This window comes from Xyrauchen texanus, chromosome 9, assembly GCF_025860055.1.
Source record: "Xyrauchen texanus isolate HMW12.3.18 chromosome 9, RBS_HiC_50CHRs, whole genome shotgun sequence".
NCBI classification, from domain to species: domain Eukaryota; kingdom Metazoa; phylum Chordata; class Actinopteri; order Cypriniformes; family Catostomidae; genus Xyrauchen; species Xyrauchen texanus.
This window is the reverse complement of record NC_068284.1, coordinates 42,513,043-42,541,005: the sequence shown is the minus strand read 5'-3', so window position 1 is coordinate 42,541,005 and position 27,963 is coordinate 42,513,043. Positions and strand designations below refer to the sequence as shown.

The following is a 27,963-nucleotide window of genomic DNA, read 5'->3' as shown; positions in this document are numbered from 1 at the left end:
AAATGAATGAGATGTGGTGGTTTTGTCCTCTGCATTTCAATAACTGTCTGGTTTGGTTCAGGAACGAAATCAGACATCTGAAGACTACAAAGTTCAGACTGCTGAGTGGATTATTGGTTGCCCCCTGGCCCCACACATCCAGAGTGAGGAAAAGGGCTGGAAACATCCCTCTGGACCCCCCCTCACCCTGCCTACTTCCTTTTTAAACTGTTTCCTTCTGGCAGGCGTGACAGAGCACTGAGCACCAGATCCGTCAGGCACGGGAATATGTCTTATTGTGTATTTTTATATATACTAATATCTTTTATTCGCTTTCTATTTTTTATTATCTCTGTCTTGTATTGTGTGTGCACTGGAAGCTTCTGTCACTGCGTACTTTGCATTAAAGCTCATTCTGATTCTGATCTTGTACTTACACTGACACCTAGCGGCTTGGATGCAGCATCATTTCAAAACAGGTTTTCAGTTTCAGATGCCGTTGTAGAAATGTAGTATTCAATGAGTGAAAGTGTCAAATAACAGGATGGAAATAGTATTCTGCTGGTCATGTGATTCTTACATGGCAGCCCCGTGTGCGGATCCTCTCCATGTAGAATAAAACTGCTTTTATAAGGTTACTGATATAACTGGAGTCTTTATTTTAATGTGAGTGGTCATGATTTCATTCAAAAATTGGAAAATTACATTTCATGTCTATAGGAGTTAAGCTTTTTTAATTAGGAAACAAATACCGAGTGCACCTTTAATGTAGGCTACCAAGACTAATTCAGTGTGCACCTTATTGATGACGCATAGACTATATGGGCTACATTCAAGCAGATGAGCCCAGAATTGCAATGCGCAAAATTGCACGTTAAGCGTTTATTCACCATAGCAAACCTCTGAGGGACTATAAAATTATTTTAAAAAAACTAAACTTTAAACAGAAATCACTAACGACTGATAAATAAAGTTGAAATCAAGTGGGCAAATGCTATGGAAACCCTGAATATTATGGGAGTTTTATTGAAACAGACTAAACATTGTGACATTGACGATCTTGACAGTTTGTTCTATTTGTAGTCCCTTACAAAAAAATGATTGTGGCAACTGTAGTTTCTGCCTTAGTTATCACAGTTAGTCTTATATTTATTGAGTCAATTGATACAAAATATTTGTATTTTTTTATGTATATTTAATAATAATAATAATAATAATAATAATATATATATATATATATATATATATATATATATATATATATATATATATATATATATATATATATATATATATATTTTTTTAATTATTATATATATATATTTTTATTTTATTTTTTTATTATTATTTTTTTAATTATTATTATTATATATATATATATATATATATATATATATATATATATATATATATATATATATATATATATATGCCTAATTTTTTTTTTTTTAGATATATATACTTTTTTAATATTATAGAAAAATCTTATATTATATAAAGGATCCCCTTTAAATGTAAGAAGCTTTCTGACCATTTATTTAATAAACATATTGGTCTGCAGTAGACGAGATCTTCAGTAAAATGTTAAAATGCAACAGTCTGACCCCACTGGTTGAGAGGTGTTAAGCTTGACACCTCTTCAGACCGCTGAGTGAGGTGAAAAAACAGCCAAAGCGGACATTCACACTTTCAAACACATACGAAGTGTGAGCAAGAAATATACGCTGCATAAAACCGAATACCACCTGGTCATGCTTGTCAATTCTGTGAAAACCACAGTCCTAAAACTATTTGTTAACCTTTGATCCACTTAATATGGTTCAAAGATTTAAAAAAAAAAAAAATATATATATATATATATATATATATATATATATATATATATATATATATATATATATATGAAACTCATCAAAAATGAATCGAAATCAGAAATGGGCAAAGTGATGTTTTGATGAAGGGAGTTTATGGGGGGGAACACATTTTATGTCCGGAACATGGTTCATCACAAACACTTTGTAATATCAGAGATCTAAACATCTACAGCCACGACATTCAAATATTTACATTCTAAAACCTACAGAACAATAATTAGAAGTGGGGAAAGCATTCCCTAGAGATATTATTTATCCTCACAGTGTTGTTTTAACTTATTGTATATTATACAAAACAATTAAATACAAAAAGGCAATCATTTAAAATGTTTTGCTGGCATATTGTTGCACCATAAAGAGCTTATTGGGGGATATCTACAGGTCTCAATGGCATTGTCTGTTATATGCACTTTGAATTACAGCTATATCAAGTTGCATCTGTCCTAATCTATAGATAGTGCTCAATCCTGCAGATCTACCTTAATGCTGACTTTAATAGCAACTGAACTCTACAGAAAGCTAGGCGAGCTCTATAGGAAGAGCATCCCTGGTGATTCAGTCTACCATGGTCTCCACATGGACTTGGAGTGGAACGTAGTTGGCACGTTTGGCGCTTCCCGGTGATCCGTGGCATCTACCGAGATATGGCTGTGCTCTGTGTCCGAGTCATCTAGGTCAGAGCAAAGGTCATCGCTGGAGGTGGTGGAGGGTGACGGGGACAAAGCAGAAGAGTCGCTGCTGACCACGCTCCTGTCATCGGGAGAGAACGCAGCGTACATGCCATCGCTCGAACAAGTGCTGCAGTCCGATATCAGGTCTGACAGAATATACTGGAAGCGATCATCGTTGTTCAAAGGCATGCATTCCAGGAGATGGTTGAGAAGGTCGGCGGCTATTGTCGCGTCGATTCCTGGGCAGCTGGACACGAACGTGTGCACTTCGTGCATGCACTGGATGTAGCCCGCGGCGAATCGCTCGTTCGCTTCGCGGTTCACGCTGTCAGCATCTGCGGAGGAGAAATTCATTAAGACGTCACAATGCCAACACATGCGACTCGCGACACTTTATATTTTTAAATGTAGTAGCGTTAAACTCGTTGAATGGAACGGTGGCACGGTCCGTCTTGGGCCTGAATGAAACGTCATAACAACCCTTACCCTTAGCTTTGTTTTGCAGAATACTTTCCACGCGTTTCACAGTCATTTCCAGCACCTCGGCATTTTCCATTTTTACCTGCGCCTAAAAATGACGCAGAGTGCTATGTTAATACAGCCATTACAGGTCTTTTAAGAAGTGATGAAAAACACTTACATCCGAGTCGGCTAGCAGTAGCCTCAGTTCCTGTAAACTTTCATTAATGCGCGCTCGTCTCTTTTTCTCCACCAATGGTTTCCTCGTCTAAAGACAACATGGAGAGAGAAAAGCGTGTACGTCAACCGAAAGTGTTCCTAAGCCTTTCTTGTGTGATATAAATATATTTTCCATACCTTTCTGTCTTTTATTCCGTAATTATCGTCCTCATGTGTGCTGCTGCGGGAGGAAGGGGCCATATTGCTGCGGTAGACACCGCTGTGGGGACACAGTGCCGTTAAGACTCCTGAATGGGGGGCAGATGGTCGGCTAGTTCAGTTTGAGACAAAAGTCTGTGCTAACAAGGACTACATATATCGTGAAAAGTGGGCAATTGACGAGGGACATTTATGAGGTCCGATTTACATGTGAATGGACTCACTCGCAACCAATCAACAGCCTTGCCCTTTGTCTTTTCTTTGTAAATCAACCCACACTGAACCTGCAAAGGAGAATTTAGTTAATAAAATTAAGTTCATAGATAGATGGTGGAAGGATGGATTGGTTCAAAAGATAGATAGATAGATAGATAGATAGATAGATAGATAGATAGATAGATAGATAGATAGATAGATAGATGGATAGATAGATAGATAGATGGACAGATAGATAGATAGACAGATGGACAGATGGACAGATAGATAGATAGACAGATAGATAGATAGATAGATAGATACTATAATTCATGGTGTGCATCCTAAACTGACCTGTTTGCATATGTGGGACATCATGATACAGTATCATGAATGACTTGTTATATTTTGGAGCATCGATCTATGAAGGCAGAGATGAATGTAAAAGAAAATAAATGTATGCCTTTATAATGTTACATTAAAAAATTAAATACATGCCCCTTAGATGAATTTCAAGATGGCTATGTAATGCTTTTACAATATAAATCCTAAAATTGGCCACATTCAGGATTGTAATGTGGAGTAATGGAATACAAGTAACAGGATTACGTATTTTTAAAATACAAAATATAAGTAACTGTATCCCACTACAGTTACAATTTAAATAATTGTTCATTACAATACAGTTACATTCAAAAAGTAATTTGATTACAGAAGAGATTACTTTGTATTTGTATGATTTAATATTTAGTCCTTTCAGATGGAAAAATGTATACATATAATTGATGCGATCCAAAGTGCATTTGAACAGCGGTGAAACACTCTCTTATGATGTGTTCATACGAGCAGACAGAGAAGTACGTTTGAAGCAGCAGAAATAGAAACAATCTTTGTGTAAATTGTCAGCTTTACGCTAAGCTAAAATGCTATTTCTAGCTATTATACATGCACATGTTACCTGGCAAAATTCATGTTAGATCATAATTTCTTTTTTTCTAGTAAGACCTTTGATATTAGGGCAAAAATCATATTCTTAATAATAATTTGTGCAAATACTGAAAACAAGATCAATTTTATTTTATCTTGTTTTAGAAACAACACTGCATAAGATTTAGGTTTTTCAGAGAATGTATTTTTAACATGTTTATTTTGTCTTACTGTACTAGCAGAGATTTTATAGACAAAACAAGTGAAAAAATCTACCAGTGCTGAAGAAGTAATCCAAAGTATTCAGAATATGTTACTGACCTTGAGTAATCTAACAGAATATGTTACAAATTACATTGTACACATAAAGTAACTCTCCTAACCCTGACCACGTATATATTTAGGGTATAACAGGGCTAAAGGCTCACCTCAAGGAATATGTGCTACATTTCTGGACACAAAGTGTATCAAGATTGTAAAAATACATTTATTTTTTATTGAACATTGATGGAGCAGCATACTTTGTGTAAAAAGTTATAATAACGGAAGGTTGATTAGATTAAAATGAATAAAAAATAAATAAAAGGTTGCGAGGGAGACTTTTACCCCACTGGTGTAAAAAAGACCCCCAGGGGGCATATTGTGAAATCATGTAAATATAAGGACAATCGTTAAAGGGCAAAATTTGTCAACTTTAGCAAATGCATTTGAGACAGCAAGATGCTGTTTTGAGTAACAAATTAAGATCATGCTTGTGCAAAACTTCAGAAAAGGGTTAACCATTCTTTGTTAATTTCACAATACTATAGACAAATTCATCTCCATTGTGATTGGATCAGTCAACGTGAGCACACTTTGAGCATTTTTCATAACAAATTTCACCCCACTTATGAAAAAACTGTGTGTTTATTGCTGGGCAACAGAGGGACTTTTTACCCCAAATACTATTCTTTCACTTATTGGATAGTTATTAAAAAAACTTTGATTTAAACACCTTGGGCAAAACTGAAAATGACAAATAAGTATTTTGTAATAAGTAATTAAATGTGATAATTTCAGTGATAATCATTAGCTACATATATTTGCAACATTTTGAATCAAATTACATCAAAATCAAACTTTAAACACTGCATGCAATGATCTCATGGATCAGGAATATTTTTTACAGTGCATAGTAACAAACAAGCGTTTAGGAAAGTACTGTGGTCATTTTTGTTGCTGTTAAGTGTTTTGGGAGAAAATTTAATCAAAAGTGCCTTTTACCCCAAGGGTGGCTTTAGCCTGGTGTTACCCTTTATATTATAGGCTATTTGATATTTAAGCCAATATTAACACCACAAAGAAATATACTGTTTCAATAAATAAAACTATGTATACAAATCTTTGTTGTCACACTAAGTCTTGCCTCCTTTATTTGTTAACTACACTAACTTGCTCAGTAGCATCTAGATCAATGGCACTAAAAACATTATTAAGGGAATAAAGCTCTCTAAACATAATTAATCGTTTCATATCTTACAAAACCAGTTCATATGTTTTATTCTCATATTTGAGCAGTTTGTAAATTATAAGCAGCATCAGAGCCATAAAAAGCAAGTGCCAACTACCAAGTTATTTATTGACTTCCGGCAGTCTGATGCACATCACAGCGCGTAGTAGAGCACCGTAAACGGCCAAAATAGAATCGGAAGGGACATCCATTTGTGGAGCATTTCATACTAAAAGTCCCAGAGTGACGCTGGCGGAGATGGCTCAATTATATTTTTTTGCCTTGTTATAATTTAAGATATTAATTTATTTTTCATAAAATAACTTTGAACTTACGTAAGTAATCAATTAATTTTTTATTTTTCAAAATGGCAAGCGTTAAAATAAAAAGTACAGAGTTAAACAAACATTTCAAAATACTGTTATATGCAAGGCAAGGTCTTTATATGCCATTCAAGGTTTCAGGGTAAATAATTGGGCCCTATAGAATTCTTACTCCTACTTTCTCACACTATTCAGGAGGCAAAATACACCCCCAAATGATTTTCAGTGTTTAGCGGAAAACGCTGTCTAACCTGAGAAAATTATAAAGGATCATGATTTATCAAATACATATGGATGCTGCAGTGTAGACTATCCATCTGGAAACAGTTTAATAGACGAGACCTGCTTTTTTTATTCTGAAAATGTTGACTTGTTACTCTAATTTTAGACAACGGGCACCGATTGGTCAACTCTTACTTTGAAGTGTACCGGAAGCGAGGGAATCCTCTTTAAGATCGCCCTCCGCCGAGCATTTCATTCACAGCTCAATCGAGAATCGTCCTTGGTTGTTCAGTCATTACTGGACGGTCCTAACCGCGGAAACTAGGAAGGAAACGAAACGAAACAGAATAAAATATGGTGAAGATATCATTTCAACCAGTTTCGGTTCAGAAGCCAGAAAAGGAGAACGATGGGGACAAAGAGGAAATTCAAATGCCTTACTCTCACGTGAGTTGCCTCTCGTTTAAATACACAATAATGTATTTGTTTTTTGTTGTCTGTTGTTTATCCATCCTTTGTCCTAGCAGCCCCAAGAAATCAAGAAAAAGCTCCTGCCTTTTTTATTTGAATTTATATGTGATTATGCACAAGAAAAAAATTGTTTTGCATTTTAAATAATTATTAGTGGCATTGTGCATTTAAACAAAATGCTGCAGTTTGTAGACAAATAGTGGGTATAGGGTATTAGTATAATAATGTGCTACATTATTTTAAAATGACGTATTATATTTGGCAAATTACAAATTAAATCCCCCTTTTTTTTTGTTGTATATTTAAACCCAGAATGGGAGACATTGCAGTTCTGAATTGAACATTAAAGTTGATGGATGTGAGCCAGTATTGAAATGCACAACAGGATGACATTACATCATCGCTCAGTGTGTAGCAGCCACTGCAGATTAGTGCTGGACAAATCGGCTTGAGCTGCATTTGTGTGTGTTCTCTCTGCATAGATGCCTGCTATTTATTGCCATGACATGAGTTATTCTATTTAGAAACCTTTTTAATAACCATTTGAGCTGTGATTGAGCACATGAAACGGTAGCCTCCCCCTTGATCACACTGTGCTCACTACAACCCAAGTACACTTGATTATTGATTGATTAAAAAGGATCTTTGCCCTGACATTGGATGCCCGTTATCCGGCGATTTGTTTTAATCTGCAGAGCTGTATGATTTCACACTTGTCAGATTTCTTAGAACGCATTCGTTTTTATTTTGTATTCTGTTGTAATTAGTCTTGTCATAATTAAAATGCTTGCATCAAATATCAAAAACTATGTGCTTTAATTCAGGTCAGAAAAACAAAAGCTAGATGCATCTTGAAACTGGAGGTGAAAGCTTTCCTAAAATGTTTGCAGTTGAGACTGAATATTCCCTTCTTATGTGCTTTAGTGCGTCATATACAGTTTATCCTCATGTGCCTGCGTTCATTTTTTTCCCTGTAATGAGCGTACTAGAGTGAAAATGACGTGGATCTGTCTAATCTTTTACTAGTGCTGTTATTTTCATTCTGGTACCCACACGCTAGCTCCTACTCTGTGCTGTGTCCTCCTTACGTAGAAAGGAACTCCTGTACAAATAAGGAGTGTGGAAGTACAGTACATGCCTAAAAATATCTTTGTGCCTGGCGTAGATAGTAGCTCTGTCAGCAGTCTGTTTTATTCACGATGATCAAGAGCCTGCGTGGGTTGATCCGAGCTGGTGTCCTCGGCACCAGCATCACCGAGAGACTGGAGGCGGATGGATTGCTCACGCCACCTGACGTCTTGAGATGCTGCCGTGACTTATTTCTTGGCAAAGTACTGATTTGTGCCAGTTTGCACATACAAATTTGAAATGGAAAAATGGGTTATTTAGCTATAGGCAACTACAAACTTCATGATGGATCTGGGCAGTAAAGAGTTGGTCCAAATACTTGGTGTGTACCTCACCAGGGCATGTGTACTCCTTTTGTCACAGGATTGGTGAACACCCCAAAAGCCAATGAAAAGCCATCCAAGTGTTTTGTCTTTCATTAAAAACTAAATAAGGTTTTTCTGTTCCCCCTCAGGATGAGTTGGTTCTCCCGGTATGTTCCAAGAAGTCTCCCATGTGTGGCTTTTGGTGTATCGCACTTGGCTTGGTGATCTTCATGTCTGGACTGATCATGGCATCTGTATGCCTGTACCGATACTACTACAGTGCCCAGGTGAGGTGTTGGACATCATTACATCTGTAAATCTTGAATTATTTATGAGTAAGCCTATCAGTGTCCTCCTGGGAAGCCTGGTGCTTTGCCATAGTTATCATTACTATGGTTCCTACACACTACACTGCATCAGAGAACACCGCAAATCCATTGATTTCAATGGGGATGGTGTGTCACAAGAAGGGAAACTGCAAAGTGATGTGCCATTGAAGAGAGCGTTGGCACACCCTGAAAATGCATTTTACACATTTTGTATTCGTCAAACACTCTAAGTTAAGCTTAATCAACAGCATTTGCGGTATAATGTTGATTACCACAAACATTATTTTGCCTTGTCCATCCTTTTCTTTTAAAAATGCAAAAATCTTTGTTACAGAGAGACACTTAAAATGGAAGTGATTGAGGCCAATCCGTAAACTTTCAGATACTCTTGTTCCATTCTAAAATTTGTCCGACGTGTGTTGCATTCTCAACGTTGCCACAAGGTGCTAAAGCGAAAATTAGTATTAACTGTTCGCTTCTAGATGAAGAAGAATCCGCTGTATTCCCAAGTATGCTTACACATACAAGGAATTTGTCTTGGTGACCGGAGCTTCCAGTGCACAACAATACAATACAGCAACAAGACTGAGATAATAAACATTTATATAAAAATGTAATTGAAAATAAAGTATGTATAGAATACACTATCGAGTGATTTTATTTAAAAAAAAAAAATCCCCTCACTCTGGAAGTATACAGTTCTTGAAGGGAGGGCAGGGAGTCACCAATAATCCTCTCAGCAGTTCGAACTGTCCTAACGAACTGATGTCATGGCGGAGAAACAGTTTGAAGAGAAAATTACAGGGCAAGTTAGGAAAAGTCAATATATTTATAGCGATTTATCTTAATTCAAAAAGAGGCAGTTTAATGGTGTATTTTTTTGGAAGGTAACGGGTAATGTATATGCAAGGAGGCGGGGACCGGCAGTACAGTCAACGTAAACTTTAATGATAAATTTAACTTATGCAAACGTAAAACAACATGTGCAACGCGGCCACGTGCGTCTCTCTCCCGAACAGTCATCAGCTGCCCTTATCTCGCTCTCTCGCTGATTCCGAGCCGGCCGTGCTCCATCACGGCCCAGCCATGCCCTCCTGCTCAAAGTAATTCTATAGCCCTCTTAAGTACTGAGGTTTGATACCACCACAGTAGCTCTAGAATGTACATTATGCATGTTCAACCAGACCATGTGTTGGCCAATTGCTCGCATCTGCGTACATGTACTTGCATAAAGTAGGTTTATGGCCTTAGTCATTTCCTACGTTCTTTTCTGTGTCCTATTTTAGAGCTCTTCTTCCTTTCCCCAGATCCCAGAGGACAGTTTGTTCCACTGTCGGGTGATGTATGAAGACCCCTTGTATGCCCCATTACTCGGACGACAGGAGATGGAAGAGAAAGTTGGTATCTACCTGGATGAGAACTATGAGCAGATCAGTGTGCCTGTGCCTGACTTCGGAAGCAGTGATCCAGCTGATATCATTCACGACTTTCACAGGGTAGGAATCTTCTTTTTGAATCACTTAGTAAAGTTCTGCTCATTTAGCTGTGGCACATTTTCTCTTAGTTGTTTGGCTGTACAAAAGCGGTTGTTAGTCATCATGGCTCCCACAGATGGACTGTGAAGATCTAAAGAAACCTTTTGTTAACTGTCTAATTCATTGTTTAATATGCAGCGCAGAGTGCCAGGCACAAATGTTTCAGTAAATGCCACATTGTCTAGCCATCTTTCCTTGCAGCAATTAAATCTATAAGAATATCAGCCTTCTAGATTGTAGGACATTTTGTTTTCTAGAAGATCTAGATCTCCATAACCTGAGGTACAGAGTCTATGCATATTTAGTGGGGCTTGTTATTGCTCATACTTTGCATTAGGGTTTTGAACAAACCCCTAAGTATGACATTTCAACATGTTCCACACTTATAATAATTTGCCTGGTGGATGTTAAAATATGCAAAAACTCTTGCATAAATTTTAATTGATGGATGGACCCAAGCCATATCTAGGGACCAGAATATCTTAGAGACTTATGACTTGGACCAGCAAGGATCACCTTAGCAACTAGAGGTCAACTGATAACTAAGTTGGTGGGAAAAGGCCGATAATAATTAATTGGCTGAGTTTTTAAAATGTATACATTTTTCTTAGTCTTTCAGTACTATGACGAGCACAGATATAGAGGCTGTTAGAGTCCAAAATTATAAAAATCCCAGATGCAGTTTTTTTTATGCCAACAAAATCCCTATTATAACCAGAAAAAATATTTGGTGCTTACTCTTATTTTGGAATACTATAGAGCCTTGTAATAAAGCCAAGTCTCAGTCAAGTATTTACCAAATTATCCTTTTCATTGCATATATTTAGATTAAAACTATCTGCACGTTCATTTTGCCGATAACCGATAGATCCAAAAAAAAAAAAGCAACTATCGGCACAGATTAATGGGTAAAACTGATATATCGGTCTAACTCTACTAGCAGCCACTCGGAACACCTTAGCAACCACATGGCAATGCCTCTCACAACACCCTAGCGTCCTGCCAGCGACAAAAAAAAATCGGGGTTACAGTGAGGCACTTAGAATGGAAGTGAATGGGGCCAGTCTGTAAATAAACCCCTAGCAATGCCACTCACAACACCCTAGCATCCTTCCAGCAACTTTTGCAAGGGCAAGCATCACTCATTTTCTTCTGAAAATTAAAAAATCTTGCTCTTTTAGAGTTATCATCTTTCAGAAGCTATCCATCTCATGAACCGTTAAATCTGCCCCATTGAGCAATAATTATGTGGAATACACATCTTAGTCTATTTATTTATATCAACTTCTGCCATTACATTCCCTTGCACTATATGTATATAACAGATTTGTATTTGTACTTTTTTTTTTTTTTTTTTTTGTCTTGTGTATTTCTATACTTTTCTATTTTATTTAAACATTTTTATTATCTCCGTCTTGTTGTATTGTTTGTGTACTGGAAGATTCTGTCACCAATTCCTTGTATGTGTAAGCATACTTGGCAATAAAGCTCATTCTGATTCTAATTCTGGTTCTTAACGGAGCTGTTGTTTCTCATTAACACAGGGACTCACAGCTTACCACGACATTGCGTTGGATAAGTGCTACGTCATTGAGCTCAACACGACTATCGTCATGCCGCCCAGGAACCTGTGGGAGCTGCTCGTCAATGTCAAGGTAACAGTTTTTATGTAACACTTATACAAAAGATCTAATTGAGAGTCAGTGAGTCACACCTTTGAACAGCCTTTCTTTTCTGGGAGCGAAAGGACTGAATTGAAGCATGAGAATACGATGTCATTTTAAAATGTGATTTACAGGCCTGGAAAAGGCATCTATAATGAATATAATTTTTTTTTTTTTTTTTTTAACTATGCTAAACTAGAAATGGCTGGAAAAATCCTTATTAAGAAAGTACAAATGTTTTGAAAATCATGGGAAAACTTTAGCTATTTTAGGGTGTGGGAACACTGACAGGACTTTGCTGGTTAAGGAGGTGCACACATATCTATTAGTCTCGTCATAGCTTGTTAATGTTGATTTATTATATATATGTATATACTATATGGCCTTGTGTGACTATATTTGTATTTGCCTATGTGTTTACAGCGGGGGACATATTTGCCCCAGACATACATGGTTCAAGAGGAGATGGTGGTGGCAGGGCGAGTTAGGAACATGCGTCAGCTGGGACCCTTCATCCACAGACTCTGTTATGGAAAACAAACCTACAGACTGCGACGCCGTAGCGCCCACAGACGTGAGTGCACATGCCAAGACATCACACTTTCTTTGGATGTCCTCTTTCTCTCTCTGTCTTGCCATTTAATCTCACTCGCTCTCATTTCCAAACTGCTGTCCTGTTATTTATGCGTGGTGCTCAAGTTTAAGTATTGGAACAAATCCCTAACCCCTAAAATTTTGAATTCTGCAGCTTTTTGAAGAGAGGGGTCCTATTATTTTGTATGCAATCAGGCTTTTACCTGGTGGACAAAAAAAACGTATAAAAAAAAATCCTGTAGACTTAAAGTATATTAAAGGAGGGACCTGAGTCCGATCAAGTGACCAGAATATAATAAGATTTGGGCCAATAATCGATCACTCAGAACACCCTAGCAACCGCTTAACAACACCCTGGCATCTTTTGCACCGGCAATTACCAGCAGAAAGCAACACTTCACCTTCAGAATATGTGAAAATCTAGTTATCTAACCCATATAGATGCCTGCACACAGACATGCTAGTAGTTACTGCTTTTATCAGTGGCATAACCTAATGAGCCAAAACACTGACCACTCACAGGTGAAGCGAATAACATTGATCATCTCATAACAAGGCCACATGTCAAGGTCTGGTTGGATTAGATGGTAAGCGAACAATCAGTTCTCGTAGTCAAAGTGTTGCAGCTTTGACAAAGGCCAAATTGTTATGGCCAGATGGGGTCTGAGCATATCCGAAACGGCAAGGCTTGTGGGGTGCTCCTGGTCTGCAGTGGTGAGTACCCACCAGCAGTGGTCCAAGGAGGGACAAACCGGTGACCGTTTGTTGGGCGCCCAAGGCTCACTGGTGCTCGAGGGCAACGAAGGTTATCCCGTATGGTCCGAACCGACAGAAGATCTACTGTGGCACAAGTCACAGAACATTATAATGATGGTTACGGGAGGAATGCATCGCACCCTGCTGCATATGGGGCTGCGTAGACGCAGACTGGTCAGAGTGACCATGTTGAACCCTGTCCACCGTCGAAAGGGCCTACAATGGGCACAAGCGTCATAACTGGACCTTGGAGCGGTGGAAGAAGGTCGCTTGGTCCGATTAGTCCCGTTTTCTTTTAGATCACATGGCCTGCCGTGTATGTGTGTGCCGCTTACCTGGGGAAGTGATGGCACCAGGATGCACTGTGGGAAGACGACAAGCTAGTGGAGGGAGTGTGATGCTCTGGGCAATGTTCTGCTGATAAACCCTGGGTTTGGCTATTCATGTGGATGTCAGTTTGACACACGCCACCTACCTAAACATCGTTGTGGACCAGGTACCCCTTCATGGCAATGGTATTCCCTGATGGCAGTGGCCTCTTTCAGCAGTATAATGCATCCTGACACACTGCACACATTGTTCAGGAATGGTTTGAGGAACATGATGAAGAGTTCAAGGTGTTGCCCTGGCCTCCAAATTCCCTAGATCTCAATCCAATTGAGCATCTGTTGTGCTGGACCAACAAGTCCGATCCACGGCATCTCCACCTCACAACTTCTAGGACTTGAAGGATCTGCTTGTGATCTGACTAATGTCTTTGTGCCAGATACCACAGGATACCTTTAGGGGTCTTGTGAAGTACATGCCTCAGCAGGTCTGTGATGTTTTGGCGGCACGCATATTAGACCGGTGGCCATAATATTTTGGCTCATCGGTGTACATGCATGCATGTAGTGTTATCAACTTTTTTTTTTTTATTTTAAATTTTTTTTTTTACCTTCTATCTGCCCAGATATATTGGGTTATAATACAGTGTTAATTGGTTCTACGTGAAGAAATGCAAAACATCCTCTTCCTCTTTCTGTGATGTTTATCAAAAAGGAAATGTAGTATTTGAAGTCAAAATAAAAAATAAAAAAATTTGATTCAGTCATTATTTACTCACCCTCATTTTGTTCCAAACTTTTTTGACTTACTTTCTATTTTGGAACACACAATGATGTTGGCTAGTCACTTTCATTGAATTTTCTCACATACAATGAATGTGAATGGTACCATTCTCCCTCCTTTTGTGTTCCATGGAAGAAAGTCATACGGGTTTGGACAGCATTTTCATTTTGAGCTATCACTTTAAAATTATATGGGTATGTGCTGTCTACTTTCAGTTGTATGTGTGTGGCATGCTGATACTGATCTTCAGCGTGATTAATGTGTGGGTGTGGAAGCATGACTCAAGATTGTAGAGCACACAGAACATCTCCAGATAGGAAACCACACATGAGGGGGTGCATGTCAGCCACTGATGTACTGTTTGAGTTATCGGTTGGCTCAGACGGGCATTTCTCTGATGAGGTGTGGGCAGTAGTGCAATGTGGGAGCCATAGTTTGGCTCCATAAGGACTTCCTCTCTCTCATCAATAGACATATGGTGTCTGGGGAGGCACAGGAAATGAATGTATGTATTGGAAATAGATGTGGTTACTTGCAATGTTTAGTATGCGCCCATCAAGTTGTCTCCCCCCTAGCTGGTCATATTTTCATCGCTGGAACGGGTGGCCACACGTTGCCTCCTAAAATTAATCCTGTTCGGTTTAGAAACCTGTCCAGAAAATGTCTTGGTCCTGTTTTTACTCAAATGACACAAATACATTGTTTTACACATAGGAAAATGAATCCTATTTTTAGCGCTATTTAAGATATTTTATGTTGCATAGTTTTGTTCATGGGTTTCCAGTACAAGGACATGCATCAAGTGACATTATGTTTGTTGTTGATGTCAACAACAAAATCTACAGGACGTTTTCTCTCCCCCTTTTAAAAATTGAAGAGCATATTTACTTACTTGAGCCCATTATTATCCTGTTTGTTACCTAATATTACAAATTTATACACCTATTACACAGAAGGAAAGGCTCCTTGTTACCATGGTTAGGTCAGTGAGCTAGTCTTAAATAATAGTAATAATAATAAATTAATGTATTTATGAAAAATAAATACTAGCTGAAACGCATCTTGAAACTTTAACTACAACTGCCACTGTTGATATAAAATTAGGTCTAATAGATTCTACCTTTTTAGATTATTTCAAATGAAACTAACATTTTGTCAAAATATAACCGTTACTTTTACTCATGTAAAATCCTGAAACAAATTTGTGATAGTGTGTAATGATTAATATTTTTAACTATTTTGGTAAAGGGGCCACATTGGCTTAAGTAGTGCATAGGGGTCCACATTGTATTCCTTTTGAGATACAATGTTCTGCATTGATTTTGGTTTTTGTATCTTTTAAGCCCAGAAATACTTGTGTACTCAATTTTCTGAAGTGTATCTGTGACTAATGGGACTATTCTGCAATTGCCTGAAGTATTATATTGCTCTACATATGTAGATACTTTTCCATCAAGCATTAAAAAATGAAATAAAGGCTGAGCTTATAAATGTATTTTACCATCTCTACTTCCCTGTTAATTTATTATTCAATTTAACAATCTCTACATCAGGGGTCTGTTTTAATATAAAAAAATACATTTATAGAACTTATGTTTGTCGCAAAGCGGGCGAGGGTGTTTCTTCTCTTCTCTCTCCTAGAACATTACCCGTTTACATGTTAAAAGGGTAATGATGCGGGTCTCCTCTGGTTTCGGCACATAACTGAATAACACAGGGTGCATGACTGATTACTGCAAGAGTTAGATTAACATACAGGTGCGACGGGACACATTTCTAAATTGCACAAATAAAAAGTACATATACATATTCGTCTCTGGCTTGCTTTTGCTCGCATGTCAATGATGCCGAGATTTAGTTTTATATTTAATCACTAAGAAGGTTTACCTGCAAAATTAGTAGCACCAAACATCACAAGCAGCCTCAAGAATGGACACAGAGTGGCCGTATAACACTTTTCCTTGAGCAAAATATTGCACTACAGATCGATACATTTGTTCAAAGGGGAAAGCAATAGACCGAAATGGCGCACTAGAGTGCATGGTTGCCAGATTGCACAAAATGTAAGTCTTTTGATTTACAGATTTAAAACTGGATGCTTTGTGCTGTTAGTGTTTGACCCTGAAGTATGCCATTGTTTAACCACAGACATTTTACTCTGTTTCTTCCTCAGGCATTGACAAGAGGGAGGCCAGGAATTGTCATAGCATCCGGCACTTTGAGAACACATTTGTCGTGGAGACGTTCATTTGTGACCCAACCCTGCTTTAGTTTCACCCCGATTCTTCCCAACACTACTGAGCAAACCCAAAAGTGGCCCACCCCTCCCCATTGTCCAGCTTTATAGCACTTTATCAGCATGATAAATCTGTACAATGTTACATAATGCCAATGGTGTATTTGTTGTCATTTTTCGTTCCAATATGTTCCCCAGTTTTTCATGTTCCTTAAATTGTTTGATTTCTTTCTTATTCCAAAATCCATCTTGTTTGTTGCTTGCAGTTTATTTTTACACTCAGGTTATTTATGTATTGTTCTATTTATTTTTTATTTTTTTGGTTTTCACTGAGCATTTGGGAAGTGACCTCCTCAAATGACTCTGAGATTTGTCTTTTGTCTAGCATGCACTGACTTTCACTGTTATGTAGTTTGTTACATGTCTGTAAAATCTCAGTATATGTAGACTGACGGTTATTGCTGTGGTCCTTTTTTTTTTTTTTTTTATGTCCAAACTTGTTTTATTCCACCTGTGTTGGGTAAGAAATCCATAATTAGAAAATCGTCTTCAATGCCAAAAATGTATACCTCATATTTTAGACAAGTGTGACTTTAAGCCTGTTGTTTAAGTCATAGAGTGGTTTTTGAATGTGATATAAGCAATATAAGTTTTCTTATCTTGGATTTCCTAACTTGACATTCATTTGTTTATAGTAATATTGTTATCTGAGCAGTTTATCATGTTCAGTTACTGTGTTTAAGTCTTGAATACATGTGAATAAAGTTTTTTTTAGAAAAAAGTGAAAAACTAGACCCCAAATGAAATTGTTTGGTTATCTCAATGCAGTATGCGCCTATAATGATAAATGTTGTGATTTGGAATGGGTTGTTTGCTTTTGAAATAATGAAGTCCTAATGAATTATAATGCTGAAAGATTTAAACTTTGTTACCGATGTGTGTGAAATGTTCCTTGACGTTCCTATTACTTTTTTAACTGTAATTTCTGCCCTTAAATAGTGGTAGATCTTTAGATCTCATTTCATATTGCTTGCACTTTTTTTGAATTGTTCCATTATAATTACTTGTTCCTCTTCCACATACTGGTGTAGCAAATACTGGCTTTGTCTGGAGCAATGAGGCGTTTAGGTCATTGAAACATTTAATGCCGCTCTAGCTTTGTAAATAACATTTGCTTGTAAACTCCATCAATAAACTGCTGAAACCCTTTTGACGTTTGATTTTTAGCATAAAGGCTTCTGATTGGTACTGAATCTGAGGCATGTTATGCAAGATATCTTTCTTTAGCCATGGCCCACAAACAAACGAAAGCACTGGGTGTGTCGTTTTACTCTGACTCAAAACTCACTTCCTTTTTGCAGCCTACTACTGTCTTTTCAAACAATGACATTTTCACACACACCATCTTTTCATACATCTGCATTTGATGTCACATGAAAGTGAGAAATCAGCACAGTTATGGTTAAACCTCTTAAAATTTGCTTGGTTACAATCCACCCAAAAATAAAATGAATAGTTTCAAAACTGATATGGACTTAATTTCATGGAACATATCGGGAAACCCCTGATGCTATAGCACTGCTCTCTCATATGAAAATTTGATTTGTTTTAGTGAATCAGTAATTTTGGATGGTATATATGAAGCTCTCATAAAAGAATTTGGAAGTTTGATTAATTTACTGAGTCTGTTCAGATGATTCATGTAGTTTTAAAAGTTAATTAATTTGAGTTTCACACAGATATCCCTCTGCATTTCAAGTCTTATATGCTGTTTTGCATTAATTTCCATATCAAACAAGGAGCATCAGTTATATATATCTATATATATATATATATATATATACACACACACACACACAGTATATATAAGAATATTGCTTGTTTGACGGCTAGCAGTAATTTTTTTGTTCATTGATCGGGTTTCCAGGAATTTTACAAGAGCAAAGCAGCAACCCTACACTGTAAAGAATGTCTGTAATTTTAATGGTAAAAGACTGTTTCAGAATACTACAGAAAAAATTATTAATTGATTAATGAATATTAACTGTAAAATATGCAGTAAAATTGTTTTATATATTTTAAAAGACAATACAGTAGTCTTTGTAAAAATTACTTTTTTTAGATGTAAAAAGCATGATTTTCCTGTATAATTAATGGTTAAAAATGTACATTATGTTTAACAAGAGAGTACATGTACTTTTTACAGTAAATTATAGTAAAAACAATAATCGGGCATTCCCACAATTCCCTCCGTGACCCATCACATTTCATTATATTTCATTGGAATAGTTATGTTTCTTCTTATTTTTAATATCAGTTATGTACACTGGGATGTTCTGTTTTATATTTAATGTAGCTTAGTTCATGCATTATTTTAATTTCACATGTGTTACCCTGACAGTGTTCAGAGTTTGTGTGAGTGATTAGTCATTGCTCCTGTACGAGCCAATATTGGTGAACTTCATGTCATCATGTGCTCTTCTGTAATTTCTGAGTAACAATACCTTATAAAGTTAAAAGCAGATTTATGAATTTTATTTTTTTTTTCTGTAAATTGAACAGAATATTTTACAGTGCCACCCTGGCAACCACAGCAACCAGTTCTTTTTTTGTGGTTGTGTACAAGTGCCATTCTCAGCCAGTTCAGCAACAGGAAATTAATGCGTTGCAAAAGCTATATGCAATCTGATTGCAAAATGTCCATGCGAAATGTAACATGACCACGTTTCAGTAACCAAAGTTACTGAAAAGTTACAAAGTTTACACCTTAAAGATAAAACAAGTCTAATAAAACATGTGCATTGAGCTGTTAATTCTAATGCTGAATAATAGATGCAAGATGCTTTGCTAATAATAAGAAACATTTCAAACAAAGAGAGTTTAGTATAAAACAGTACTGTTCTGCAATAAAAGAGATTAATGCATGTTAGGAAGTAAGGTTTACAGAGGACTTCAGAGCTAATCAGAATTATAGAGAGCAATTTTCATGCCATGTACATAAGCAGAGAGGGGTGAAATTCTCACAAATCAGCTCTTAACTGATATCTTAGTGTTTTGCATGACCATTTCCTCTCACACAAAGAACGTAATAATATCAACAACAGAAGCACTTGACGTTATGTTGGTCCTTTGGGGTTTTAATCTTTCAATTACTGGCCAGTCCAACTTGTGCTCTGGACCAGTCCAAGAGCGACACTTTTTGACGAAGAGTCACATCTACCCCTACTAAGTTTCTTTGAGCTAAAATAGTAGATCAAGGGGTCGAGGCAGCTGTTTGTGCTGGCCATACACATTGTAACAGTTTGCAAGTCAAAATAAATGCCACGTACATTTTCTCCATTTAAATGGTCAAGTTTGTTCAGGCCATAGAGGATAAAGGCGACGTGAAAGGGTATAAAACAAACTGCATATATGAGCAGATTGGACAGAAACAGCTTCACAATCTTGTTTTTGCTCAGCTCGGTGTTGCACGATGAATATGCCATGCTGTATCCTTTCAACTGTCGTACGACGGCCACAGTGCATCCCAGGATGATGGCAAACGGGACTGCAATGCCAAATAAAGTGACACAGCAGAGGATGTAGAAACCATTCTTCCACGCATTGTCTGAGTATTTCTCAAAACAACGCGTTATGTGACAGCCTTTATCCACATTTTGAGGGTGATTCATGGCCGTTGGCACTGCCAATCCAGCAATAAGCAGCCACACGGTCACGCACAGCACCCAGGCCACTGGTGCTGTCCTCAACGGACGAGATCGAATCGGGTAAACCACGGCCAGCATCCTGTCAACACTGATCAGAGTGATGAACAAGGAGCTAGAGTAGAGGTTGACAGCAAAGAGTGTCCCTGGAATCATGCATAGCGTGTTTCCCAGCGTCCACCGTCCAGTGGCAAAGTAAAGTATCCGAAAGGGAAGGGAAAGTGTGAAAAGCAGGTCCGATAAGGCCAGGTTGGCCATGTAGATCACCGGAACAGATTTCCTCAAGCCGTTCCGACATATCAGTATCCACAGAGACACAGAATTCAGAGGTAAACCGAATAGCAGTACCACGCTGTATGTGGAAGTGAAAAGCGGGTATCTAAAATGAGATGTACTGCAGTTTTCTGTTACATTGTTGTTCGTCATTTTATAAAGAGATAGGAGGCTTTAAGAGAAGTGAAGTGCAGAAATGTGCAATGGTTCTGTAACTTTTTTCCTGTGTAGCACTTTTTTTCAGGTTCCACTTGTAGAGAGAGGAAACAGTGGGAGGACTTATTATGAGAATTGCATTTACATGCAAAAGTTGAGAAGGTGCAAACATTGGCAGAGGGGTAAGTGTGTGTGGTCATGTTAAAAAATGTAGATCCCTCAGATTAAACAACTTTAAAGGTTACTCTTGTTTACAGAAATTAGTTTACTAAAAAAAACTATTATATAAAAAGACTATTCTAGATGCAACACACAAGATCTTCATCACATCCTTGTGTGTTTTTATACAATTCAAAAGCTAGCTAAATTTAATTAGACCTTAATAAGGCACGGTCACATTTACCTTTGCACAGTGAAAATCCATGGGTGCAATACCTCAATGGGAATCCACATGATTGTTCAAGTTTGGTGAACTTTGAATTGCCACATTGACCAATAGGGTTGCTTGGATTGGCAGTGACCACCGTGTAGACGGTGCTTCGTACACAGATACACTGAATATTCACAATGGACAATAATTTCATTTTTAGCTGCAAGTTTCTTCTTAACTTCACTCTCACAGAGTATAAAGTGTAACGTTAAAAAGATTCCCCTGTGGAATTTCTCATTGGAAAGTGAACGCACCTTTAAAGGTATGGTTAAACTAAAACTTCTTTCATTATTTTCTCATTCACTTTTACAGCATCTTTGTTTTTCCATATTATAATGTCAATGGTGGCTGAAGCTAACAATCTGCCTAACAACATGAGGGTGAGTAAATGATAACAGTAAATTATGTTGCCATGGTAAACACACCCTGTGTGTTTTCATCAGAGATTGTGCTGCAGATAAGTTTGGATATCAACACAAAAGGTGTGATATACTGCACACGTCTGTTGCACGCTTGTACATTTTCATTCAGAAATGTATTTCATAAAGATCTGAGTGTTTGCCCTTGATATCTACCATCACTGCAACCATTTACATAATAAAATGTATGCTAACAACTTACAAAAAATTATAAGTCACAATTTTACATAAGCTTTACAGAGCAGAGAGACTCGTTGTTATATAATTGGTTTAACTTAAATGTCACCAATACTCTTTTTTCATGTAAAGGTCAATTCTCTACCACAGGCAGAGATGCAAATGCTATAAAAGACATGGGTTGGAGGAGTGGTGTTAAGATTCATGCAAACAGGATGAGAATATAGCTCAAAAGATGCATAGTACAACCAATTTACCCTTGGTAAGTTGCATGCAAAGATCAAGGTTTTAGGTTCAAATGTATACATATTAAGGAAAGTGTACACAATATTTTAGGTGCTGTAAGTGGTCAAGTTTACCACTTTTTGTAAAGACACAATCTGTGCACTCCTGTCACTGCATGACATGTTTGCTACACACTTGCAGGAAAGGTCCACCTCATCCAACAAAAAAGCTTAAAAAATAAATACAATTTAAAAGAAATCTTGGAATGTATGCTCGAACCTTGACTTAAAGTTACAAGTACGTTTTTGCTCATTAAAAAAGTTTTTCACATAAAGAATTTAATAGCATTCTTTAGAAATATGTAAAAAAAAAAAAAGATGTACAATCACATGAGATGAAGACGGAGTGAATTTTACATGGAGTGGGTCACCCCCTCATGGGCACGGCCATGTTGACAGCACATGACACTGTGTCATGCAATTGACTGAGTTACTAAGGGTGTGTTCACACTTGGCAGATTTGCTTCGATTAAAACAAACTCTGGTGCGATTGCTCTGTTAATGCGGTTCATTTGAACAAGTGTGAACGCTGCCACCCGAACCCTGGTGCGCACCAAACAAGCGGATCGAGACTGCCTGAAAAGTGGGTCTCGGCCCGCTTCCAAACGGTGCGACTGATAAATGAACGCAACATGGACCAAAGATGTCTAAACGTACCAAAAACAGGAAGTAATTTGCCTAATACTGACCTCAAGCACACCTGGTCATTCTCATAGGAGCTATGTTGCCCATTACAGTTTGGTACAGGCATCGTTTGTGTGTGCAACAGAGGAATTTCTGGCACTGTTTTGACTCCTTTACACATTTTATTAGCTCTTCGGCTGTATTCAGCTATAAGCTCAAATACCACCATATATACATAAATATAACGTGTGCATTTTGCCCAGCAGCCAGCATTGTTTTGAATGATCGGCAAGCTCCGTCAAAAAATATACGTCATAAAAGCTGTCCAATCAGGTTGTGACTTTTTCCTGATGCCTTTGGTTTTGTATCGTTATGCTCGGTGTTAAAAATGGCATTGTGTACACTAAGCGAACTTCTTTTTTGGTCCGGACCAAGAGGACCAAGAGAACCGAACTATAAGTGTGAACACACCCTAACACAAACAATGACAATAATAATAATAATAAAATGTTTACTTGATATAGTGCTTTCAGCCAATACTAAAACATAAAAGAACATTCAAATAAACAAAATAACATCAAATAGAGTATACAAACAAAGCAGCCAAAGTCAACCAGGAGTGTGTAGAAACCAGACAGTCAAAACAGAATGTGAGCAAGTGAAAAGATAAATGCACAAACAAGAAGTTTCTGCTGGAGTCATGAAACAAACCACCATGACCTGCAGCTCTCACAGCATAGATCACAGATAAACTGGGTGACATCAAAAGCCAAACGCAAGCACAAGGCAGTGTTCAGCCAGCAGTGAGCTCACGAGACGCGGCTGCCCAGTCACAGTCCAGTGAGCAACATGTGAAAATTCATTTGGATTAAGTCCAAGACGGTCAATAATAGAGATGTGTGTAGCATGAGACAGGAAAACACATTAATATAACAAAACTGACGATAAACAAACATCTCTGGTTTAAAGCGGCAGTGTTTAGATAACAAACGTCTAGTATCCAGGATAATGGGTGTCAGTAAATCTTACTTGGTGCACCTTTAAACCCAGGACTCTCAACTCCCAGAGGGGCCCCCATTCGCAGTGCTGGCACCCTATTCTCCCCATCGTCGATGGCGGAACGAGAGCATGTAAACACGTTCAGTGGCGATGCTGATATAAATGTGGAGACAAAGCTGTCCATCTAGCACACGTTCATAGAATTCACAGTTTGCTTTTGGAGTGAACTATGAGTGAAGTTTACTACGATAATTGAGCTATATTAAAAGAGTTGTTATATCAAACAATTTTGTGACAGGTAGGTTTTAGTTTACTTCTCTCCCCATTCGTTTGTATGGTATCCGCAAAGAGTAATTAATGCCGCCTTAAAGTGCCACATGAACATCCCCTCAAATCGTGATTAGGACTAGGAAGTTCTGAAATCATTTTTATAGCAGAGTTTCCGAGTTGGGAGCTAGGAGATGTAAAATCTCAACATTGCGGAAGACAGGGTTTATTAATCTTTCTAAATACAGTAATACATTTCTCAGAGTCAAAATAAGATTTCCCCAAGAAATACGCAGGAATTAATCTGGCGTCCACCATGTTTCATCAGACAGCACAGCCCTTGAATGCAACAACCTCGTAATTACCACTTTAGATGTGGGAAGATAATTCTGATACCACATGAAGGCAGCATTACTGGCCATGTTTACATCCACTTAAGAAAGCGGGTTATTCCAGGGTTTTTGCAGAAATCAGTGCCATTTAAACAAGAATGCCGGTTTCCTTACGCCGTTTAAGGGATTAAGGCTGTTACTCAATGTGCATTCTTTTGTGCTCTTACGTTCTCTTGGACTCATTCTACATCATCATCCACTGCCGAAGTTCGATCCAATCCTCAAGAATGCAAGTTCTACACCCGCTTAATATTTTTGTAGCCACTGGATACTGTCCGCCACCATTACTTCACAGAGCCTCTGATGCCATTTTAATGGTGGGAACCTGGCTTCTAGTCCTTTTTAAACAATAACCTTTTAAATTAATTTTTTGAGTAAATAAAATATAACAATCTGAAAATATTACGGTCATTTTGATCATTGGTTGTGTCAATCTTTAAACTTGCTGTGTTCTTGTATTATTGTCTCTGCTACAACTGAGTGCAAATTGTGTTTCTTGCAGCATTAGCACTTCTAGTAACCTCATATGCCCTCTCCTAATTCACACCCAGTCCAGGCTACTCTATGTTAGTACTTTTCTACATTTTACATACAAAAATCTACTATAAAAGCTGCTACTGACCGAGCGGCGTACTCTTTACATTTAAGGGATTAAGAGAAAGTGTTTTTACAACAAAAAAGCTATTACAAAAATAAACTTAATTTTGGGCATACACTTCCCTATTCAAGTTTTTGAAGAGTAAAGAGTATGCCGCTTATACAGTGCATGTAAACAAGTACGCTGCTTTCTCGCAATACTCCGCTTTCTGGTATCCATGTAAACGTAATCAATGAGCGCGTTTTCGTACACGTTCTTACAATGTTTATGTTAATAAGCAGACAACGCGTGCGGTCATGCAAACGCGATAACCCAAGTTAATTTATCGGAGTAAAGGTCATAATTGGCTTATGAATAAACCGGTCGACATGGGTAGATTTTTGCCCTTTACATAGATTTTGCATGCCATGTAAACACCTTACCCGGTGTTCTTACCGGCTCATCCAATATGCGCACACGTTGAGTGCAAGCCTCATCACGGTTTGACGTCAAAAGTAGACAATAACGCGATAATTTCAAAAATGTAATTGCGGATTTCTTGCCTTGTCAGATTGTTTTTTAAATAAGCTCAATTTAGAGAGTAATCAGAATATTGGTGTGCATGTAAATGGGCTCATTGTCCTCCTGACACACTGAAAGCTGTTCATTATACAATAGAGGACATAGGGACATTAGAGTCCTCTGCTCTGACTTGTACTTTTATACTCAACTACTATACCGGTTGATAATCTATCCAAATAATGGTGTGTTCACATACAATGCGAAGCGAGCGTTTCGCGCGGCGCGATTACATACAAAGTCGATGCGAATAGACGCGATTTCGTGCCGGGCGGCGTGAATGTAGTGAATGGCGTGACTCGAACATGCAAAATCGCTTCATTCGATTCATTCGCGATTTTTCAACTCGAGTGAAAAATCCTTATGACACGTTGTCACGAAAGCCTATCAGCATTGAGATTGTCCGGATGTCACTGACATAGTAGCAGAACAAATCTGGAAAAATTAATCCAGCGGTCAAACCCGCACGAGCAAAGCAAGGCGAACATTTTTTACATTAGTAGACTTACTTGATTCAAATTGACCTTTACACTCTCTTCCAGTGTTGTAATCGAGACCAGCAGGACAGAGTCCAGACTAAGACCAGAGAGAGTCGAGTCCGAGTCTCATTGAGGCCTAATGCAATCCTAACGAATTGTTAATTGTACAGTGTAAACAGCTAAATTGACTCTATGCTCATATATCAAATACACTTAATGGATTATTTGAATATATATTATATAAAATCATCAAATGCAATTATTCAGTGGAAGATACAGTACCTAATATGTAAACAATATCAGAACGTTGCTACACTACAACAATAGGCTAACGTATGTGTGCTTTATTGTATTAAGGTGCGTACACACTGCCAGCGACTTTATCGCTGCAGGTCGCCAGTGGCTGGCGGTGAAGTCGCTAGTGGGTGTTCCCACTACTGGTTGCCTAGTAAAGCTGCGTACACACTGCCAGCGACTTTATCGCTGCAGGTCGCCAGTGGCTGGCGGTGAAGTCGCTAGTGGGTGTTCCCACTACTGGTTGCCTAGTAACGTTTATAAATGACATTCACGGATGTCATTCCATTGCTGTTGACAGCGAATCTCTTTTCTTAACACTAAAACCAACATTTTGGAGGGAAAAGACTAAATATAAATGGAATCAGTACATAAAATGCTTTATATCAAAGATGAATGAGAAACAAGGCGTGCTGTTCGCCATAGCGGCTGTTTATCTGCGGCGAAAATGCAAATGCCGGTCTGTCTGGGTCCATAAAATCCCCGCGATCTCGGATACACCTTTCCACACAGTATTTTTCTTAAAAATGTCCTTGAACGTGGGAAGAGACATATCATAGAGCACTGGAACATTTCTAACAGCAAGAATTAGCCTTTCATCCATCTTTCCGTTACTGCAGGAGCTGAGAGAGAGAGAAGGATCACGTGAGCTCTCCCGTCGTCTCTCCTATTGGCTGTCGCTTCCGTTAGTCGCTCCAAAGTTGAACTTTTCTCAACTTTGTCGCATCGCTGGACACGCCCACATCTAGCGCCAACGGTCGCGACAGCTCGTGTCGCCGGAAGTCGCTGTGCTCGCATTGAAAATGAATGGTATTGAGTTGCTGTCGCGCGCGATGTCGCTGGCAGTGTGTACGCACCTTTAATCAGCACGCAGAACTGACCATGATCAAATTGGTTTGACTTTTGAAGTAGTGATGTGCAGTTCGTGAACGAATTGTTCTTTTGAACCGGTTCTTTTTAGAGAACGAGTTGAATCAGTTCAACAAATCGGACCGAATCGTTTGAAACAGTTCGTGTCGAGTCAACACTGATCTACAAGTTACTCTATCTTAACCTGTCTCTCACTCCGAAACTAAATTAGCTGATAACTGGTAATATCTGCTTTTGCCAATCTTTGAAAAGTTCACAAATCGGACTGAACGCTCGGGTCGCAACAACTCTCTAGTCAACAGTACTCTGAACTGAGAATCGCCTCTTTCGGACATAATACTGTGAACTGCTGATCAGTGAGTTGCTGCTGAGCATGCGTGAACCGAGGACTTAACGTGGGGGCGAAACGTTTCAGTCAAAATATTTAAATTAATCTTACTAGAGTACTGGGCATGCACATTATATCTCATTACATGCAGTTGTAATGAGCTGGATAGTTCTGTTTAAAAGGGTGAGTTGATTAAGACTAGTTTAACCATTTTATATGCTTTAGACATGTGTAGGACATTCGCGTTTTATATCAGTGTCAGTATCGTGTGCTATAGTTGCAAAACTTTAATGTAGAACGTATTGTAATATCACTCAATGAAAAACTGAAGACAGTAAACACCATTATTAGGCTATTATTATAACTTAATTAAATAAAATGTCATAATCAGTAATATGCGCTTACATATGCCTTTATTGTATGTGTTTGTGCGTGAATTGACGTCAGCGTATTAGCGTTATATATA

The 27,963-nt window shown here is 38.0% G+C and overlaps 3 protein-coding genes across 3 annotated transcripts; 1 reads left to right on the top strand and 2 right to left on the bottom strand.

The window, feature by feature from the left end:
- Positions 1-1,933: 1,933 nt before the first annotated feature.
- On the bottom strand, positions 1,934-23,285 carry LOC127648649 (transcription cofactor HES-6-like). Its single transcript, XM_052133362.1, has 5 exons — positions 23,228-23,285; positions 3,341-3,450; positions 3,165-3,251; positions 3,011-3,092; positions 1,934-2,859 (listed from the first exon to the last, which is right to left on the bottom strand). The coding sequence occupies exons 1-5, from the start codon at positions 23,268-23,270 to the stop codon at positions 2,414-2,416; spliced, it is 768 nt and encodes a 255-aa protein (XP_051989322.1). The 5' UTR covers positions 23,271-23,285; the 3' UTR covers positions 1,934-2,413.
- Positions 6,761-17,853, top strand: LOC127648648 (integral membrane protein 2C-like). Its single transcript, XM_052133360.1, has 6 exons — positions 6,761-6,964; positions 8,571-8,708; positions 10,058-10,246; positions 11,830-11,940; positions 12,373-12,523; positions 16,583-17,853. The coding sequence occupies exons 1-6, from the start codon at positions 6,872-6,874 to the stop codon at positions 16,678-16,680; spliced, it is 780 nt and encodes a 259-aa protein (XP_051989320.1). The 5' UTR covers positions 6,761-6,871; the 3' UTR covers positions 16,681-17,853.
- On the bottom strand, positions 19,128-20,818 carry LOC127648642 (lysophosphatidic acid receptor 6-like). Its single transcript, XM_052133354.1, has one exon. It carries the CDS (start codon positions 20,773-20,775, stop codon positions 19,795-19,797), a length of 981 nt encoding a protein of 326 aa, XP_051989314.1. The 5' UTR covers positions 20,776-20,818; the 3' UTR covers positions 19,128-19,794.
- Positions 23,286-27,963: the final 4,678 nt, after the last annotated feature.